The sequence below is a fragment of the Mobula hypostoma genome, chromosome 5 (genome assembly GCF_963921235.1).
Source record: "Mobula hypostoma chromosome 5, sMobHyp1.1, whole genome shotgun sequence".
NCBI lineage: Eukaryota > Metazoa > Chordata > Chondrichthyes > Myliobatiformes > Myliobatidae > Mobula > Mobula hypostoma.
Genome location: NC_086101.1, coordinates 192316984 through 192338580, shown reverse-complemented (window position 1 = coordinate 192338580; position 21597 = coordinate 192316984). Strand labels below are relative to the sequence as shown.

The window sequence follows — 21597 nt, the reverse complement described above, 5'->3', positions numbered from 1 at the left end:
GGAAGGAATTGTCAATGTCTCAGCTCAAAATCCTGTATGAGACTCAAATCATCATCAGTTACCTCCACCTCCACAGGTGCTGTTTAACCTCGAGTTCCTCTGGAGTCTAGCATCTGGTGTCTCCACTACCCACAACAATGACAAAACGAATTCTACAGGCTCACCGCACCCTGGGCCTAGATATTTCTCCTCATCCCTGTCCTGAACCCCTTGCATCTTTATCAAAGTTTAAAAGTTCAAATAAATATATTAGCAAAGTATTTATATGCCACCATATACAACCCCGAGATTCATTTTCTTATCAGCATTCTCAGTAAGTACAAAGAAACACAATAGAATCAGTGAAAGATTGCACCCAATAGGACAGACATCCAATGTGCAAAAGACAACATGCTGTACAAATACAAACTCAAAAATAAAATAATAATAATAATGATGATAGATAAATAAACAATAAATACAGAGAAGATGAGATGAAGAGTCCTTAAAAGTGAGGCCATAGGTTGTGGGAACATTTCAATGACGGGGCAAGTGAAGTTGAGTGAAGTTATCCTCTTTAATTCAAGAGCCTGATGGTCGAGGGGTAATAACTATTCCCGAACCTGCTGGTGAAAGTCCTGAGGCTCCTATACCTCCTTCCTAAAGGCAGCAGCAAGAAGCTTGGACGGTGGGGTCCTTGATGATGGATGCTTTATCCTGGGAGTATGAAGTCGTACCCCTCATACACCATCAATTTTTAAGACCCTAGAGACAGGGGGGATATCTTCCCTGTGCCACTTAGACAAATCCAGTCAGGATTCATTCCTGATGAAGGGTCTCAGTCTGAAATGTGGCTCTTTATTCCTCTCCGTAGATGCTGCCTGACCTGCTGAGTTCCTCCAGCATTCTGTGTGTGTGTTGCTCTGGATTTCTCGAGTTCAGTTCGGCCAGTGACATAGCAGATCGTGTGAAGCTATAACAACACCAGCGACCAGGGTTCAAGGAGTTTGTGTGTTCTACCCTTGACTGCGTGGGTTTCCTCCGGGTGCTCTGGTTTCCTCCCACACTCCAGAGCTGAGTTAGTGAGTTGTGGGCATGCAATGTTGGTGCTGGAAGTGTAGCGACACTTGCAGGCACATCATTGACTGTGCTGGTTGTTGACATAAACGACACATTTCACGGTATGCTTCGAAGTATATGTGGTAAATAAAGCTAGTCCAATCTAGATCCCATCAATGGTAAACCTCTCCATCCCAGAGAGGTGCCATCATTGGGGAGAAGGGGCGTGAAGCCATGGATGAGGATCAGGAAAGATCTGATTATAACCAGGAAACTCCATGTTCCCATCTATTGCCCAGTAACCCTCTCCTTCCCCCTCACATCTCCTCTGTTTATCCACATCCACCTCAGATTCAGACTCCCCTTCCACCACCTTTTGAGGAAGACTCAGCCCCCTTGGAGAGGAAAACATACCAGCTGCTGAAGCTCCAGGTAAAGACACTGGAGCCTCTGTCCTCCTACCAATGCAGGATTTGTGGCCTTTTGTATCTTGGCATGCAGCTGATGCACTCACGTAAATGCCTTTCACATGGTAGTTTTAGTGGTCTCACCATTTTTGTTGTCTGCTTCCTTTGATATTTTGTGTTCATTACAACAAAGCTCTCAAGGCCTGCTTGCACGTGTGAGGCCTTCTGAGGGAGGCCATCAAAGATGCAGCTGCAGGCCCAGGCCTGGATCTGAAGGCCCTGCCCTTAGTTTACATCCACCCCACCCCTCTCCCAGCTTCTCAGTGGCAGTCCCCGGCACTTGTTCCACCGTCACTCACCGAGGGTCTTGACTTGGTTACTGGGTCCACTGGGCAGGCTGGGCCCATGGGCATTGACGGCACGTATCACAAACTGGTACCAAGTCCCTGCGTCCAGATGCTTAATCACCATGGATTCGGATTTGATCTGTTCCCCGAGCACGGTCCGGCTCTCATTTCCTGCCGACCTGCTGAGAGAGGGCAGAGAAATCTCACCGGCTCCCCGTGTATTTCAGGTCACACCAGTAGGAAAGAGGATAGGTGGCGGGGGAGACAGGTGGCAAAAAGAGAGGGACAGAGAGGTGTGAGAGGAGGAGGGGAGGGAGATGGGGAGGAAAAGGTGGAGGGGAGAGGATGAGAGGTGGAGGGGGAGGGTGAGAGGAGAGAGAGATGGGAGAGGTGGAGGGGAGAGGGAGAGGGAGGACAGGAGGAAGATGGAAAGAAAGGGATGAGGAGAGGGAGGGGAAAGGAAGAGAGCGGGAAGATAAGAGGAAGAGCAATAAAGTGGGTGGGGAGAGGTGGATGGGAGAAGGAGAGTAAGAGGAGGGGAGAGGAAGAGAAGGAGGGGAGAGGGAGAGGAGGAGGGGAGAGAGGAGGGAGAGGGAGAGGAGCGAAAGGGAGAGGAGGGAAAGGGAGAGGAGGAGGGTGAGGGAGAGGAGGAGGAGGGAGAGGAGGAGGAGGGAGAGGGAGAGGAGGAGGAGGGAGAGGAGGAGGAGGGTGAGGGAGAGGAGGAGGGTGAGGGAGAGGAGGAGGAGTGAGGGAGAGGAGGAGGAGTGAGGGAGAAAAGGAGGGGTGAGGGAGAGGGAGGAGGAGTGAGGGAGAAAAGGAGGGGTGAGGGAGAGGGAGGAGGAGTGAGGGAGAAAAGGAGGGGTGAGGGAGAGGGAGGACAGGGGAAGATGGAAAGGGATGGGGAGAGGGAAGATAAAAGGAAGATCGCTAAAGGAGGTGGGGGAGAGAGAGATGGGAGAGGGAGAGATAAAGAGAGGCAGGATTCAGTCTCGGCCTCGGGCATTGTCTGTAAGGAGTTTGCACATTCTCCCCGTGAATACTTGGGCTTCGCTTGGTTTTCTCCCACAGTCCAAAGACGTGCAAGTTGACCAATTTAAATTGTCCCTCTTGTGTGGCTGAGGGGTGGAATCTGATGGGAATGTGGAGAGTATGAAACAGCATCCGTGTAGGATCGGTGGCTGTTGGTCAGCAGATTCGATGGGCTGATGGGCCTGCTTTTGTGCTGCCACTGTCTGTGACTCCATCACCTCTTTAAGGCTCTCTCTCCTAAGTACTTTCTGCATCCCCTAACTTTATTTCAGATCTCTGACATCTGCAAGGTTTTCCCTTTGGCGTCACTGACCAGTGTGCAGCCTGATTGGTTGAAAGTCAGACTGGTTCAGAGTGACCTCTCGGCCCGAGTGGCCAGTTCAGTCCGTATCCATGGTGCTGGGAGTGAGGCAGCGAGATGCCTTTTCCTCAGAGATAACAGCTTCACTCACACAGTGACTGCTGGGTGTCCCCATTCCACCCTCCCCTGCCCCGATCGAGTGTCAACAATGCTCTTCATAAGCCCTGACAGTAAGTTCCTGCACAATGTCACAGTCAGATCCAGGGATTAAAAGATTTAGCAGACTTTATGAGATTCACATTGTTTTTGTAATGAGAAGCCCAAATAACAGGGTGGTCAGATAATGGAGAAGGCAGGAACTGCACATTTCAGACAGGAGTCATTTGAAGCCTGGACATACCAGAGACTCCCAAATCGATTTCACAGCCCCTACACAGTGGAACGCTTCTCAGCACGCCAGCAGCTCAGGTTCAATTCCTGCCGGGTCTGTAAGGACTCTGTACATTCTCCCCGTGCGTTTCCTCTGGGGACCCCTCTTTCCTCTCACAGTTCAAACATGTACGCGTTAGGGTTAGTAACTTGCGGGCATACTGTGTTGGTGCCAAAAGATTGGGGAGAGTTGTAGGCTGCCCCCAGAGTGATCCCCGGACTGCGTTGGTTATTGACGCGAAAGATGCATTTCACCGTGAGTTTCGTAAACACAAAATAATCTGCAGATGCTGGGGTCAAACCAACACTCACAACACGCTGGAGGAACTCAGCAGGTTGGGCAGCATCCGTGGAAACGATCAGTCAACGTTTTGGGCCAGAACCTGACGAAGGGTTCCAGCCTGAAACGTTGACTGATCGTTTTCACGGATGCTGCCCAATCTGCTGAGTTCCTCCAGCGTGTTGTGAGTGTCACTGTGAGTTTCGATGTACATGTGGCAAATAAAACTAGTCTTTAACCTTTCCTCACCAATGTCTACAGATGCACCATAGAAAGCATCCTACCTGATGCACCATAGAAAGAATCCTGTCTGATGCATCTCGCTGGGTACAGAGACGGCTCTATCTGCGACCACAAGAAACTGTTCAGAGCTGTGAACACAGCTCAGCACATCAGAAACTAGCCCACCACGGACTCGTCTACACCTCAACCCTAACACACACTCACCCTGACACAGCTCAGCACATCAGAAACCAGCCTCCCCTCCACGGACTCTGTCTGCACTGATTACTGCCTCAGTAAAGGAGCCAACACAATTAAACCCCCCCCAGACATTCTCCCCTCTCCCATCGGAGAGAAGGTGGAGAGAGGCAGCCGTCAGTCCCAGGGGATCATGGGTTTGCGCCTCTGGTGCACTGTGTCCTCTCCAGGGCACAAGCCTGGGTGGGAAGATTTGAAGAACCGGCTGTTCCCGTGCAGTGGGCTCCCCCTCTCCACGTCACTGATGTAGTCCAAGGGAAGGGCAAACACCGATACAGCTTGGCACCAGTGTCGTCACAGAGGTTGCCAGAGTGAAGCTGTAGACAACATCAAACTGCCTTAGGGACCCCGGCTACGGATTTCTTCCCCAAGGTTTACTCTCAAAGCCTTTCCCATGGGTGGGTATGGACACAAGGCAGTGGAGGTTTAAAATCAGAGTTTTCCTTCTCGAGGCGGGCTGCCATCCAAGGCTGATGAGCCCCACCTGCCCGAGACAGAAGGTACAAAAGCCTGAAAACACAAACCAACAGGTTTAAGGACAGCTTCAATCCCACTGTTATCAGATTACTGAATGATAAATGGACCCTTGGCCTCACAAACACGAGATTCTGCAGATGCTGGAAATCCAGAGCAACACCCAAAAAATGCTGGAGGAACTCAGCAGGTCAGGCAGCATCTGTGGAAATGAATGAGGGGCCAGGACCCCTCATTAGGACTGGAAACCTCTCCTCCCCGACCACCCTATTCTGACATTTTCCCTCAGTGCTGACGAAAGGTCTCGGCCTGAAACACTGACTATTTATTCCTCTCCATAGACGCTGCCTGATCTACTGAGATCCCCCAGCATTTTGGGTGTGTTGCTCTGACCTCACAATCTGCTTCACCATGGCCCTTCAACTTGTTCTGCCTGTACTGCACTTTCTCTGTAACTGTCACACTTTATTCTGCATTCTGTTATTGGTTTCCCGTGTACTGCCTCTTCAGCACTGACGTGATGAATCAATCTGTACGGACAGTCTGTAAAACAAGGTTTTTCACCATAGTTCAGTACATGACAATAATAAGCCAATTCACCAGTTTAATTTTCATCTTCTCCAACCCTTGTTCAGGTCTTATTCTGTTTACACCGCCTGACACACCAGGCTTCACCACTCTCTCTCAGTCAGCACCACCAACACTTTGACACACAACATGCAAACAGCCGCTTCAGCCCATCTGATCCAAATTCCCATCAGAACTAGTCCCATTTGCCCGAGTTGCCCCATATCTGTCTAAACCTTTCCTATCAGGGTACTGGTCCAAGTACCTTTTAAATGTTGTTATTGTACCTGCTGGGGTGTATGGGGTGTCCAGAGACGGGTAGCACCTCTGGTGAAGGGGTTTGTCATATCCATTCTGGGGCAGCTCACTCACCTTTGGTTCCTATTGGACACTCAGATCTCACCTGTGGCTCCAGTAGCTGTTTGTATGCGACAGCGGCCACACCCCAGTACACCGCTTCGACAGGTGGGGTAAACCAGGTGAGGGTAGCCGGTGACCTCACACCCTGGTGAGACAGGGACATGCCTGTCCGACAGGTGGGATAAACCAAGTGAGGGTAGCCAATGGGCTCATACCCCAATGAGATAGGATCATACTTGTCCAACAGGTGGGATAAACCAGGTGAAGGTAGCCGGTGACCTCACACCCCGGTGAGACAGGGACGTGCCTGTCCTGGCTTGTGAAGTCAGGTGTAGGGGGACTGGGTGGATGAGATCTACAGTGAGATCCAACGGCCAGGAAGGTGGTTCTACAATGCTCTGGGGAGAGCGGAGGGCAGGACAAGACACAGAGGACATCATGGTCAACCACTGCAACCAAGGAAGACCCCAGTTGTGACGACTACTTGTACCACTGTTCCCAGTCCTCTGAGGTTGAGAGAGTGGAACCGTCCCAGTGTAACGGCTTTTCCACTTTACACACTCTCCCGCACGGGTTCCCTGTGATTGTTGGATACGACAGACAACCAACATTGTACCTGCCTCAACCAGTTCCTTTGGCAGCTCGTTCCATAAACTGACCACCCTTTGTGTGCGGAACTTGTCCCTTGGGTTTCTAATTAAATCGCTCCCCCCTCACCTTAAACCTTTGCCCTCTAGTTCTGGATCCCCAACCCCGGGGAAAAAGATTGCACATTCACCCTATCCCTGCCCCTCATGATTTTATACACCTCTATAAGATCAACCCTCAGTCTCCTTCGCTCCTATGAATAAAGTTCCAACCTACTCAAACTATCCCTGTAACTTGGGTCCCTCAAGTCCTGACAACCTCCTTGTTCAGACAGTTGAAAAAATTATGATTGATCCGTAATATTCTGCTCCCTGCCTTTCCCCCTAACATCCGTGGGCTAACAAAATCCACCAGGTTTAAAATCAGCAGAATTCAGCATTGTTTCGTAACAGGCTTTTCACCTCTCTCTCGACAACCGAATTACCGCGGTGAAGCTGGCTCTCAGAGAGAAGGCAGCATCAAGGAGAAAGGAGAGACGGGCACAGACAGAGAGAGAGAGAGAGAGAGAGAGACACACACACATATATAGAAGGAGAGACAGAGAGAGAGGCAAATAGACAGAAGGTTCATACAGACAGAGAGACAATGAGGGAGAAAAAGAGAGACAGAGAGACAAGAAGAGATCGAGAGGCATAGAGAGAGGGAGACTGAGTGAGACACAGGCAGAAAGATGGGGAGAGAGACAGACAGACAGACAACAGAGAGAGAGAGACAGAGACAGAGAAACAGGAAGAGAGAGAGAAGGACAGAACAAGAAAGTGAGAGAAAGGGAGAGAATGAAAGACACAGAGGGACTTGGAAAAAAGAGGCAGAGGAGAGAGAGAGAGAGAGAGAGAGACACACACACAGGACAGAGGGAGAGAGACAGATGGATAGAGCGTAGGAGGGGAAGGGAGGTAGGCTGGGTGATGTGAGGGACAGGTCTGATTGCCTTAGCTTGCTGTTCTAATCAGGTCTAATTCCATTACAGCCTCTATCATAGTGTTGTGCAGTTCAAACTTCCCGTTACAGGCTAGAAGCAGACAAACGGGAGAGGTGGGGGAGGGTGGGGAAGGTGAAGGTGGTCTGTGTCTGGGGGCAGTGTGGAGTTCTCTGGTGACCCAGTGCTTTGACACCAATCTGTCAGCACCACTCAGCATCTCCTCGAGCACCATTACAGGAAGGAAATGCTCGCAGATGGCAGGAGCATTAAATGTTTAAGTAGCAAGTTAATAATCTGATGGATCCCTCCTGTTCCCTTCCTCGTCCCCAGACTGTGAACGGTGGAGACGAGAGGGCCAGAGGCAGGAGGGGTCTCTTATCTCAGTCAGGCCTGTGTCCACTGACCACAGGTCGAGCCAACAACACTGAGACTCCCTCTCCAGAGTCAGTCCTGCCAAAATCCCACTCTCCGGTCAGGAATTCTGCAGCCTAATCACTTTGCCCAAACAGGAAATCTGTGTTCCAGCCACAAAAACAGTTGATATCGTAGTTAGTGTCAAAGGCCATGGAAAATTACAGGAGCATGTATTTATTTATTGACTGATTGAGATACAGCGCGAACAGGCCCTTCCGGCCCTTCGAGCCATGCTGCCCAGCAAACCCCCGACTTAACCCTGGCCTAATCATGGGACAACTTACACCAACCGGAACGTCTTTAGACTGTCGGAGCACCCGGAGGAAACCCACACAGTCTCGGGGGAATCCTAATCGTGGGCTAAGGAATGGCTGAGAATAAATACAAGGTCTGGCGTTTTTGGAGATCACACCAGGCTAGACTCGTACAGTGAACGTGGAGCATAGAGCAGTAGAGGCCCTTCAGCCCAGCATGTGCTGACTACCCCATGATCAATCCAACCCCCTTCCCTTCCGTTTAGGCTGCCACTTTCCTTTCATCCATGTGCCTATTTAAGTGTTTCTTCACTTATCTGCCTCTACCACTGCCTTGGCAGCGTGTTCCACGCACACACCCTCTCCATGTAAAAAAAACTACCTCTGAAATCCCTGCTGGACTTTCCTCCAATCATCTCATATCAGCCATTTCCACCCTGGGGAAAAGATCTCTGGCTCTCCACTCTATTTATGCCTCTTGTCATCTTGTACACCTCTATTGTCACCTCCCCTGCTTTAACCACCCTCTGGCTGACTAAATTCTTTCTCATCTCTGTTCTAAATGGATGTCCCTCTATTCTGAGGCTGTGCCCTCTGGTCCTAGACTCTCTCACCATAGGAAACATCAATATCCTCTCCACATCCACTCTATCGAGGCCTTTCAAAATTTGATAGGTTTCAATGAGATTCCCCCCTTACTCTTCTAAACCAGCGAGTACAGGCCCAGGGTCACCAAACACTCCTCATACATTAACCTTTTTGTTCCCGGAATAATACTTGTGAACAGAAGATACCAGTGCTCTGTCCATTGTGCTTTCATGCTTGGGGAAAGCACACAGGGCTCTCTCTGTGTAACTCACGATCTGCAGAAGGGTTCCAGCCACAGTCCTACTGTGCCTGAATAAACAAACCCCTGTTTCATAGTAATGTCACCAAGTTTTCAACTGTCGGGGTTGGAGAAGGACCATAATTGAAGCATGGCTGGAGAATGATTGGATGATTATTCCTGATCTGAGACAGGCCGAGATATTGGTGAGGCCAAATTTGGAATATTTGGGAACTGACCCAGAGGAAAGATATCAAATAGTTTGAAAGAGTGCAGAGAAAATTTACAAGGATGTTGCCGGGATTTGAGGACCTGAGTTATAGGGAAAGGTTGAGTAGGTTAGGATTTTATTCCCTGGAGTGTAGGAGAATGAGGGGAGATTTGACAGAGGTATATAAAGTTATGAAGCACTAAACAGGGTAAATGCAAGCTGGCTTTTTCCACTGAGGTTGGATGAGACTAGAACTAGAGGTCAGAGGTTAAGGGTGAAAGGTGAAATGTTTAAGGGGAACATGAGGGGGAACCTCTTCACTCAGAGGGAGGTGAGAGTGTGGATCGAGCTGCCAGTGGACCTGGTGGATGTGGGTTGTGTTGGGACATTTAACAGAAGTTTGGATAAGTACGTGGATGGAAGGGATTGGGAGGTCCATGGTCTCGTTGCAGGTTGGTGTGACTAGGCAGATTAATAGCTTGGCATAGACTAGATGGGCTGAAGGGCCTGTTTCTGTGCCAAGGTGCTCTATGACTCTAAGATGTTGCCATAACTTAAAGTGCAGTCAGGCAGTGAGGGTGATGTCAGGCGGACGTGCCCCCACCAAATGGAGAGGGGAAGCGACACCAGCTCTCCTCCCTGGGAAGGTGCTGAGGCCACAGCCTTCCCAGCTCAGAATGACGAGCTGCTTCTGGGTGATTCATTCACGGGGCGAGCAGGAGGCTGACTGGGAAAGGGGGGGCGAGGGACATGAGCTGCCTGTGGTCCACGGAGAATCGGACAGCCACAGAGTGGTGAAACTGGCCATTCGGCCCATCATGTGCAGTGGGCTCTCACCTGGAGGAAGCCCATTTCCTAGCACTTGGCCCGGTGTCTTTTCTACCTTCACAGTCCAGGTGTGCTCTGCGACAGTCACAGCACAGAGACAGGCCCCTCATCTCATCTCGCCAGTCCCATTTTCCCATGTTTGACCCATTTCCTGGTGAGCCTTTTCTATCAACAAAGATTCCCAGAACCCGGGCCATGCAATCTCCTCCCATCGGGCAGGAGGTACAGGAGCTCGAAGCCACACACTACCGGGTTCAGGAATAGTTACTCCCTCAACCATCCAGTCCTTGAGTCACTAGCTCAGCGTAGAGATACTTTGATCACTTTGCACTACAATGAACTTACGATTTCATTCCAATTAATCGTGTTCTTTCTTGTAAAATTGTGTATAATTTATGTTTAATTGATGTTTTTCTCCTGAATGCTGTTTACTTGAAGCTCTGAGTCTGTGATGCTGCTGTAAGGAAGTTTTTCATTGCACCTGTGCACACGTGGACTCGTGCAAATGACAGCAAACTTCACTTTGACTTTATCCGTGAACCTGTCCAAATGCCTTTTAAATCAGAGTCCAGAATAACATGTTTGCTTCATCCACAAAACGTAGGATATCCCGCTCCAACCATTTAAATTCCAATTCCCATTCCCACTCTGACACGTCAGTCCATGGCCTCCTCTACTGCCATGATGAGGCCACTCAGGCTGGAGGAGCAACACTTCATATTCCATCTGGGAAGCCTCCAACCTGGCGTCATGAACATTGATTTCTCCAGTTTCTAGTAATTTTCCCCCCTCACCCCTTCCCTCCTTTTCAATTTCCCGCTCCGGGCTCCTTCGTACCTCTTCTCCACGATTGCCTATCCTGTCCCTCTGGAGCTCCTTCTCCTTCCCTTCCTTCCATGGCCCACTCTCCTATCAGATTCCCTCATCTTCGGCCCTTTACCTTTTCCACCTATCACCTCCCAGCTTCTTGCATCATGTCCCCTTCCCCACTCACCTATCACCTGCCAGCTTCTTGCATCATGTCCCCCTTCCTCACTCACCTATCACCTGCCAGCTTCTTGCATCATGTCCCCCTTCCTCACTCACCTATCACCTGCCAGCTTCTTGCATCATGTCCCCCTTCCTCACTCACCTATCACCTGCCAGCTTCTTGCATCATGTCCCCCTTCCCCACTCACCTATCACCTGCCAGCTTGTACTCTTTCCCCTCTCCCCACCTTCCTATTCTGACTTCTGCCCCCTCCCTTTCCCGTCCTGATGAAGGGTTTTCAAATGTTGACTGTCAATTCATTTCCACAGATGCGGCCCGACCTGTTGAGTTCCTCCAGCATTTTGTGTGTGTTGCCTGGAATAAGTTTTATTACTTTATCTATCAATGTTATCTACTTCAGTACGGGAAAAGGTTTCCTGCAGTCCAGTGAAAGTAACCCCCCCAACCTTGGCTGGGGAGGGAGTCCCAGGATTTAAAGCCAACAATGGATGAAGGAACAGTGCTATCTTTCCACGGTAGGGGGCACATGGGGACGTGGAGTGGAACCTGTAGGTGGTGGTGCTCCCCTCCAGACGGTGAAGGCTACAGGTCAGAGGTTTAGAGTTAATTATTGTCATCGCCTCTGGAACCACGGCTGCACTGGCACAGTTCAAAGACAGAACCAGCTCCACCCCCGGACCGGACATCCAAACTCTTCTTTCCTGCCCCTGCCCCTCACTCACCGGGTAAATTCCACTGTGTAATACTGCAGTGGGGAGCTCCCCGCACTCTTTCCTGGCTTCCACGAGAGTGCCACCTCCGAGTCAGACAGAGCAGCAGCTTCTGGTCTAGACGGGGCGTCTGGGGGCAAGCAGTGGTCTGTGGGGGGGAAGAAGACACAACGGCTAGACATTCATCACCAAGACAGCCGGGAAATCAGCACCCTGATAGCGCGAGGTCCCATCAGTATACCCTCTCTGACCACGTCACCACAGAGCACAGAGCAGTACAACAGGGGAACACGCCCTTCACCCACATTGTTGTGCTGACTTACTTAAGCTACAGATACCTCAATACATTTGATCCATCGAGTCTGCTCTGCCATTCCATCATGGCTGATTTATTATCCCTCTCAACCCCATTCTCCTGCCTTCTCCCCATAATCTTTGACACCCTGACTAATCAAGAATCTATCAACCTCTGATTTAAATATACTCAATGACTTGGCCTCAGCAGCCGTCTGTGGCAATGAATTCCACAGATTCACTACCTTCTGGCTAAAATTCCTCCTCTTCGCTCTTTCTGTCCCTCTGTTGTGAGGCAGTGCCCTCTGGTCTTAGACTCCCGCACTATAGGAAACTTCCTCTCCACATCTCCTCTATGCAGGCCTTTCAATATTCGATAGGCTTCAGTGAGATCCCCCTCATTCTTCTAAACTCCAGCGAGTACAGGCCCAGAGACATCAAAAGTTCCTGGTGCGTTAACCCTTTCATTCCTCGGTCATCCTGGTGGACCTCTCGGTCTCCTATGCTCAGAGGAATGTAGTGCCAACCTGCCCAACCTCTCCCTATAACCCAGACAGTATTCTCCTAAACCATTCCTACACTCTTTCTGCTTCAGCACCATCTTTGCTAGAGGAGGGAGAGGGCTCATTGGCCACGGCTGCTCATATGAGATGATATTCAACCTTGGTAACCTCCAGCCTGAGGGCTTGAACATAGATTTCTCCAAATGTCCCTCTCCCCTTTTGCTCTCCTTCTATTTCCCACTCTGACCTCTTACCTCGCCTCCTCATCTGTCTTTCTGGTGCCCCTCCTGCTTCCCTTTCTCCCATGGTCCACTGTCCTCTCCTATCAGATTCCTCCTTCTCCAGCCCCATACCTTTTCCACCCATCACCTCCCGACTTCTTACGTCATGCCCCCCTTCCCCACCCACCTGGCTTCACCTATCACCTTCTAACTTGCCTTGCTTCCCTTCTTGGGGTGTCAGGGAGGGTGGCACCTCCGATGGGATGGGCACGTCGTGTTCCCTTGGCAGTAGCTCATCCTCCATTGGTCCACGGGGCACTCAAATCTAACCTGTGGCGCCAAGCAGCTGTTTGCTAGCGACAGCAGCCACACCCTGATTAGCCACTTCGATGAGCGGGCTAAACCGGGTGCGGGTAAGCGATGGGTCTTTAACCCTCGGTGAGTTTGGGTTTGCCTACCCAAGCTAGCAAACGCTGGACCCACCAGTCTGGCTCAATGGGCAGGAAGGCGGACACAGCAAGGTACTGTAGAGTGCTTAGAGTGCGATGAGACACTAAGGACGTCATGGCCAGCCAGACACTCCCACAGCAAAAGAAAGCCCCATGATGGTTGATCGTCTCCAAGCTGGAAAGCAGCAACAAAAAGCAGTCTTGTGCTCATACTCTGAAAGCCTGCTTAAACTCCCTGGTGCTGGACAATCAGAATGTGGAAACTGTTTGGTCAACCACACTGAGCTGATCTACCACACTGCTACAGTGATGCTGGGGCCTGTGCTCAAAGAAGCCTACGGCCCCACATCATCAGGTTCATCCCCTCTCTAGTTCTGATGGGAAAACGGTGATCAGGGACAAAGAGAAAACTCTTCATAGGTGGGTTGAGCACTTTAACAGTGTTCTGTAAATGACAAAGCCCATGATCGCTTGGCCCAACTACCTATCAAAGAAGCATTGGACACTTCACCGACCTTAACCGTGGCCCAGAAAGCGACACGTCAGCTCTCTAGTGCAATACCAGCTGACGCCTATGAGGAAGGTGGAGCGGTGCTAACAGATAGACTCCATCAGCTCTTCCAGTTTATGTGGCAGCAAGAGACAACTCCACAGGAATTGAAAGATGCATCCATCATTCACCTGTGTAAGTGAAAGGGGTACTGACATTCTGCAGCAAATATCGGGAATGTCCTTGCTGTCTATTGCAGGCAAGATCTTCGCCAGGCTTCTTCTCAACTGTCTCACATCATACCTTGACCGGGAACTCCGTACCAGAGAGCCAGTGTGGATTCCAGGGGCATTGACAACAGATTCAGCACTGATGAGAAACGGTTCAACCTCAGGAGGCTCCAAACAAAAACTAAGGTCACGATAGACATCACCAGAGACTTCCTCCTTGCTGATGACTGTACTCTCAAAAGACGATATGTAGCACCGTGTCGACAGGTTTTCAGATGCATGTACCAACTTCAGGCTCACCATCAACACCAAGACTGAAGTAAAGCATCAGCCAGTTCCAGGGAAATCATACGTTGGACCAAACATCACAATGAATGGTCAAAGACTCAACTCAGTGAACAGATTCACGTACCCTGGCAGCACTCTGTGTCCCAGAACATCGTCACTGATGGTGAAGTAAATGCCAGGATCACCAGATCAAGAGTAGCCTTCGGCAGACATTGTACCAACGTCTGGGATAGAAGTGGCGTAAGTCTGCAGGCAAAGCTGAGGGTGTGTAGGGCCAGGGTATTTGCCACTCTGCTTTATGCCTGTGAAACATGGACAGTGTACCAACGGTATGCCAGGAAACTGAGCCGTTTCCGTACAGCCTGCTGGAGAAAGCTTCTCGACATTACGTGGCAAGACAGAATCCCTGACTCTGAGGTACTTACCTGCCCAGTATCTACATAATCCTGATGCAGTCCCTTTTACGCTGGGCAGGTCACGTAGCTCGTAGGCCAAACCATTGGCTGCCTAAGAGGCTGCTTTACAGTGAACTACAGGAAGGAAAGTGTTCCCATGCAGGGTGAAGGAGGGCAAAGGAAACACTATAAAGACACCCTGATAGCTTCACAAAAAGCCTTTGGCATCAACCCAGAACACATAATCCAATTGTGGTCTAACCAGGGGTTTACAGAGCTGTAACACTACCTCACGGCTCTTGAACTCAATCCCCCGACTAACAAAGGCCAACCACACCATATGCTTTCATAACAACCCTTTCAAGCTGAGCACCAACTTTGAGGCTTCCATTTGCTCTGCTGTGTGTTGGGTGACACTCCTCCCTCCATAAGGAGGCAGTGACACGTGAGACAGAAAGGACATTTGCAGCTGAGAGACGTAGGCCGGCCAGGAAAGCCCAAACCAACATGGCTGCCATCTTTTGTCCACACTGCTAAAGGACTTTTTGAGCATGGGTTGGCCTCTCCAGCCATTTGTGAACCAACAGGCTAGCCCAGCCCCTACAAACTGTGGGTGACAAGATGGGTTCTCATTAATGCATGACAGACAAACAAACATGTCCTCCTTCCCTCTTTCTTTCCAGTCCAGATGAAGGGTTTCAGCCCAAAATGACAACCATTAATTCATTGCCTGATGTGCTGAGTTCCTCCAACATTTTGCGTGTGTTACTCTGGATTTCCAGCAACTGCAGAATCTCTTGTGATTATACCAGCAGAAAAGGTTGGGCTGAGGGGCCCCAGTCCCTGCAGGGCTCCTAATGGAGGTTCCTACCTTGAGACATGGTGGTCACATCCTTCAGGGGGCTGGGTTTCCCCTTGCCTGCCGGGCTGCGAGCTCGTACCGACACCCGGTACCTGGTCCCGGGCAGAAGGCTCCCCACCACCAGATCCTGCACAAAGAGGGACAGCAGATTCAGAGCAGACCCAGGCAGACCCAGTACGACACACCGCGAAGCAAGTAGAAGCCTCAAAGTTGGCGTTCAGCTTGAAAGGGTTGTTATGGTGTGGTTGGCCTTTGTTAGTCGGGGGATTGAGTTCAAGAGCCCTGAGGTAGTGTTACAGCTCTGTAAACCCCTGGTTAGACCACAACTGGAATATTGTGTTCTGTTCTGGTTGCCTCATTATAGGAAGGATGTGGAAGCTATACAGAGGGTGTAGAGATGTTGCCTGGATGAGACAGCTTGTCTTATGAGGATGGGTTGAGCACAATGTTCCCTCGAAGGTGTGCGCACACACACATCTTTTGCTACTAGTGCACAAAGGGATTCAAACTGCTCACAAAGAGCACCCTCTACCTCGTTGGCACGTTAAGAAAATTTCACAAAGTTTCCGATGCAAATAGTGTTGACAATGTGGAGATAGCGATGATTTGTCTGCAGATTTTAGAACGAGCTTATGTATACTGGTTTTATTGAGGAAATTATTGATTCACTATGTTGAATTCCAAAGTGAAAAGATTGATATTATTACATGTTGTCGTGCAGTATATGAGAAATAAGGCCCATTAATGCATATTATTTAATTTCTTTTACACAATGAACCACAAACTGGACTTGGTAGTTTATTAGAATAGCTTCAGGTTTACTTCCACTTAAACATTCAGTGCGTACGTGTTGTTGTTGTCACTGGGAAAAAAAATTGCACGGCTCAAGGTTTTTGTGCACACTGGTCATTACAAATTAGAGGGAACATTGGTTGAGTGAGCTCGGAGGATGAGAGGTGACTGATCGAGGTGTACGGGATGATAGGAGGCACAGATCGATTGAACAACGAGAGACATTTTCCCCGGGTGGAAATGCTAATAGGACAGGGCATAACTACAAGATGATTGGAGGAAAATACAAGGCAGACATCAGAGGCAGGTTTTTTTTACACAGACACTGGTGGGTGTGTGGAACAACCTGCCAGGATTGATTGTAGAGGCAGATATATTAGGGACATTTAAGAAAACCTTAGATAGGCACATGGATGAAATAAATATGGAGGGTTATGCAGAAGGGAAGTGCTAAATTGCTTTTGCAGTAGGTTAAAATGTTGATACATTGTAGGCCAAAGGGCCTGTAGCGCACTGCTGTATGCTCCACATTTTCATAATTGTTCTTTCGGATTAGTCTTCTGTACCTTTGACGCTGTTCATTACAACGCTGAAGAACTGTGGTTACTGCATTTTTTTTACTGTATTTTCTGACTCACAAACAAAATTGACTTTCCAAACTCGCTGGTAACCAAGGACAGCCTGTGTGAAGCTGAGAAGCAGAGCTGGTGTCAGCCTGTGAGCTGATGGAAGCAGCAAGGGGGTGTCTGAGAGGCAGACATCCCACCTCTCCCGGAAGTTCCGGGAGTCTTCCGCATATTAATAATGGCTCCCTGATGCCCGCAAATTATATACATTGTCACGGAAATCAATTTTTTTGAGAGCGAGCGAGAGAGAGAGAGAGCGCGAGAGAGAAAGCAAGCGAGAGAGAGAGAAAGCAAAATGAGAGAGCGCAAGAGAGAGAGAGAGAGTGGGCGAGAGCAAGCAAGCGACCACGAGAGAGAGAGAGCGAGAGCGCGCCATGGCAGAATGTTCCAAAAAAAAAGAAAATATAAAACGTACGTCACCCCAGACTACACTAAAGTGTGCCCCTGCCTAACAGGGGTCAACATAATGACAGTGTTGCTCGCTGCACTGTTTGCAATAGTGACTTTTCTATTGCCCATGGTGGGTTAAGACTGTAAAAGACGTGTTGAGGTGAGTTTAACAGGTGTCATTTCTTCATTAGCATAGCTAACATTATTTAAACTAGCTGGTTAGCTGCTAAGGAGCTACTCTATTGCAGACATCCCACCTCCCCTGGAAGTTCCAGGAGTTTCCTGCAGATTGATGGTGCTACCTCCCTGAAGTGAGTTTTTGCAAGGTGGGATGTCTGGAGAGCTGAAGAAGATTTTTGTGTGCCAGCTCCCCCTGAGAGTTTTCCCAGGCTCCATCGGAGTTCTCTGAGGAGGCACAGAAGTTTCAAGGACTCTTGGTCAGCTGAGAGTGAGCCTAGGACTGAGTGAGTAGGCCCAAAGTTAAAGCAAGGAGGCCTGGCGTGTTGCTTGAGGCCTGCATTCTCAGGGCTGGTGCTGGGGAAGAGCCAGACACTGGAGTTAATTCCAGGTAACCAGGGACTTGGATGTGTCTGAGCTTCTGGAAGGGGAGGCTGCAGGCAGAAGGCAGATGGGCATTTGAGTTTGCAAAACCCTACAGCTGATAGTAAATACTGCTAAGAGAATCACTGGGATCTCCCTCCCTCTATTTTCCAGGAGCACTGTATACGGAGCTCAAAGCATTGTTGAGAATCTCTGCCGCCCATCCACAGTTTCCTCGAAGCTGAGCGGGTGCATAGCCGCGCAGTAACAGCAATGCTCCCGCGTACAGAACCTCTGTCGCCGTGCAGCTGGAATCTTCTTTCACATAATGATAATACAAAGTGCGGTGCCGTTTTTAGGCCATGTAAGAATTTCCTGCTCAGAGCAATGGTTGGTCTGCACAGCTGTGAAGTAAATTAGAGGGAACGCTGCTCCCAACCCACAATCTCTTTGACCCATGACTGTCAGGAAGGAGGTACAGGAGCACCAGGACAAGGTCTGCCAGACTGGGTAACAGTTTCTTCCCTCAGGCTGGGAGACTAATGAATGCCCTGTCACCACTGAGATCTTGTCACTGGGACTGTGAGCTGTTTACTGTTTACTGAACGGCTTATCGGCTACTGATCACCTGTGCCTCACTCTTCACATGCATTTCAGATTATATTTCACTAACTTATTTGTGCTAGCGTTTTGTTTTATGTGTTGTGTGTAATATATATTGAGTGGGTGCACCGTGGTCTGGAGGAATGCTGTTTCGTTTGATTGTCTGTATGTACAGTCAGATGACGATAACCTTGAACTTGAGTCTAAAACCAGACTAACAGTCAATGACTAATCTGACGGAGAGGGTTCAAGCAGGGATCTGGGGTCCCAAAAGTACTTACATAGTTCTGTGGGTCTTTTATCTGATCCTGCAAGAGAGGAATATAAATTACAGTAATGTTCAGACTCCCTGCCGAGGACAAAACCATCTTCAAAATGAATGATAGGTCAGACCATCATGGCCTATCAGAATCAGATCACTAACATATGTCACCAAATCTGTTGTTTTGTGGCAGCAGTACATTGTAATGCATAATATTAAAAACTACAATAAATAAATACGTATATTACAATTTTTAATTAAACTAAATAAATAAGTAGTGCTAAAAGAGAAAAAAAAAGTAGTGAGGTGTTCATGGGTTCATTCTCCATTCAGAAATCAGATGGCAGAGGGGAAGAAGCTGTTCCTGAACTGCTGAGTGTATGTCTTCAGGCCCCTGTACCTCCTGCCTGATGATAGCAATGAGAACAGGGCATGTCCTGGGTGATGGGGGTCCGTAATGATGGATGCTGGGTTTTAGGGCATCGCTTCTTGAAGATGTCCTGGTTGCTGGGGCTAATGAGCTGACAACTCTCTGCAGCTTATTTCGATCCCGAGCACTGGCCCCTCAGGAAGATGCAGCCAGTTAGAATGCTCTCTGCAGTACATCTGTAGCAATTTACCATCACACACCTCATATGCTTGTTTCCACCTCTCCCCCCCCCCCACCCCTTTGTATCTCCAGATCCAACTGCAGAGAGCAGTGGACTCAGCCCAGCAAATTAAGGGTCACATCCCTCCCCACCATCGGTCGTATCTACAGGAGACACTGCACCAAGAAGGCAACGTCCATCATCAAAGATCCCCACCACCCGGCCACGCCATCTCTCACACTCCCATCGGGCAGGAGGTACTGAATCCTGAAGTCCCACACCACCACCCGGCCACACCATCTCTCACACTCCCATCGGGCAGGAGGTACTGAATCCTGAAGTCCCACACCACCACCACCCAGCCACGCCATCTCTCACACTCCCATCGGGCAGGAGGTACTGAATCCCGAAATCCCACACCACCGCCCGGCCACGCCATCTCTCACACTCCCATCGGGCAGAAGGTACTGAATCCTGTAGTCCCACACCACCACCCGGCCCCCCATCTCTCACACTCCCATCGGGCAGGAGGTACTGAATCCTGTAGTCCCACACCACCGCCCAGCCACGCCATCTCTCACACTCCCATCGGGCAGGAGGTACTGAATCCTGTAGTCCCACACCACCACCCGGCCACGCCATCTCTCACACTCCCATCGGGCAGGAGGTATTGAATCCTGTAGTCCCACACCACCGCCCAGCCACGCCATCTCTCACACTCCCATCGGGCAGGAGGTACTGAATCCTGTAGTCCCACTCCACCACCCGGCCACGCCATCTCTCACACTCCCATCGGGCAGGAGGTACTGAATCCCGAAATCCCACACCACCGCCCGGCCACGCCATCTCTCACACTCCCATCGGGCAGGAGGTACAGAAGTTCGGTCCCATTGGTCCAATTCAGGAACAGCTACTTCTCTTCACTCATTTGATTCCTGAACCAACCAGCACGACCCTAATCATTAGAGTTCAGCAACACCATGATCACTTTGACCATTTTGCGCTACAATGGACTTGGTTTTGTTTGAATTGTGTTCTTTCTTGTAAAAGTTGTAAATAATTTATGTTTAGTTGGTGTTTTTCTTGTGAATGCTGTCAATCTGATGCTCTGTGTCTGTGAGGCTGTAATAGGATTTTCTTTGTAGAGAAGTTTGGTTAAGTACAGGAGGGGTGTGGAGGCCACCAACCAGGTGTGGGTCGATGGGACTGGGCACAGTATCAGTTCAGCATGGGCTAGATGGGCTGAAGAGCCTGTATCCGTGTGGAGTACGACTCTATGCACTTGAGCATTTGATATTAAATACAACTATCAGCTCCATTTAGATATAGACCATATATATCTACAAAACGCTGCAGAAACTCAGCTGGTCAGGCAGCATCTATGGAGTGGAATAAACAGGCGATGTTTTTGGCCGAGACTCTTCATCAGGACGAAAGGGAGAGGGGAGGTAGCCTGTGTGAAAGGGTGGGGGGCGGAAGGCATGGAGCAGGAGCTGGCGGGTGATAGGTGGATCCAGGTGAAAGGGAGGAGAGTGGGGATGAAGTAAGAAGCTGGGAGCTGATAGGTGGAAATGACAAAAGGGCTGAAGAAGATGGATTCTGATAGAGAGGGCAGTGAACCATTGGAATAAAGGGAAGGAAGTGTGGCGGGGAATCGGAGAGAGGATTGAGTGGGTGATGGGCAGATGGTTGAGGATGTGGAGGGGACAGAGAAGAAATGATGGGGCTGGTGGGATCAAGAGGGGTCAGAACAGGATAAAGGTGGAACAGGGACAAAGGGGAGTGGTTACCAGTAGTTAGTGGAATCAGTGTTGATTCCCTCAGTTTGGAGACTGCCCAGGCAGAATATGAGGTCCTAGTCCTCTAATTTGAATAAATGACCATAAGATCATAAGACATAGGATCAGAATTAGGCCACTCGGCCCATCAAGTCTGCTTTGCCATTCCATCATGGCTGATTTATTATCTGTCTCAACTCCATTCTCCTGCCTTCTCCCCAAAACCTTTGATGCCCTGACTAATCACGAACCTACCAACCACTGTCTTAAATATACCCAATGACTTGGCCTCCACAGCTGCCGGTGGCAATAAATTCCAGATTCATTACCCTTTGGCTAAAGAAGTTCCTCCTCATCTCTGTTCTAAGTGGATGTTCCTCTATTCTGAGGCTGTGCCCTCTGGTCCTAGACTCCCCCACTATAGGATACATCCTCTCCACATCCACTCTGTGCCCTCTGGTCCTAGACTCCCCCACTATAGGAAACATCCCGTCCACATGCACTCTGTCTCGGCCTTCCAATATTCAATAGGCTTGAATGAGATTCCACCCCTGCCACCTGTCATTCTTCGAAACTCCAGTAAGAACAAGCCCAGAGCCATCAAATGCTCCTCATACATTGTGCTTCCATTTCCAGGATCATTCTTGTGAACCTCCTCTGGATCCTCTCCAATCTTTTGGAACGTATCTTTTCTTAGATAAGGGGGCCAAAAGTGCTCTCAATATTCCAAGTGTGGTCTGCTCAATGCCTTATAAAGCGTCAACGTTA

General features: G+C 49.6%; 1 protein-coding gene and 1 long non-coding RNA gene across 5 annotated transcripts in view; one reads left to right on the top strand and one right to left on the bottom strand.

Annotated features, from left to right (window-relative positions):
- The window catches only part of LOC134347249 (uncharacterized), a 35779-nt gene that overhangs the window by 7526 nt on the left and 6656 nt on the right, over positions 1-21597 (top strand). The window contains exon 3 of one of the 2 annotated variants that reach the window (XR_010018115.1): positions 854-1739. The exons of the other annotated variant lie outside the window; for it this stretch is intronic. This is a non-coding gene — a long non-coding RNA (uncharacterized LOC134347249). Of the gene's footprint in view, positions 1-853; positions 1740-21597 lie in introns of those variants that run through there. 2 annotated transcript variants of the gene reach the window in all.
- LOC134347248 (pikachurin) overlaps positions 1-21597 on the bottom strand; it is a 105347-nt gene that overhangs the window by 79472 nt on the left and 4278 nt on the right. For 2 of the 3 annotated variants that reach the window (XM_063049597.1, XM_063049599.1), the window contains exons 4-7: positions 18481-18507; positions 15258-15375; positions 11529-11664; positions 1805-1974 (exon numbers count right to left, since the gene is read on the bottom strand). In XM_063049597.1, coding sequence (XP_062905667.1) covers positions 1805-1974; positions 11529-11664; positions 15258-15375; positions 18481-18507 — 451 coding nt within the window. The remainder of the gene's footprint in view (positions 1-1804; positions 1975-11528; positions 11665-15257; positions 15376-18480; positions 18508-21597) is intronic. The other variant, XM_063049598.1, reaches the window with a different exon arrangement.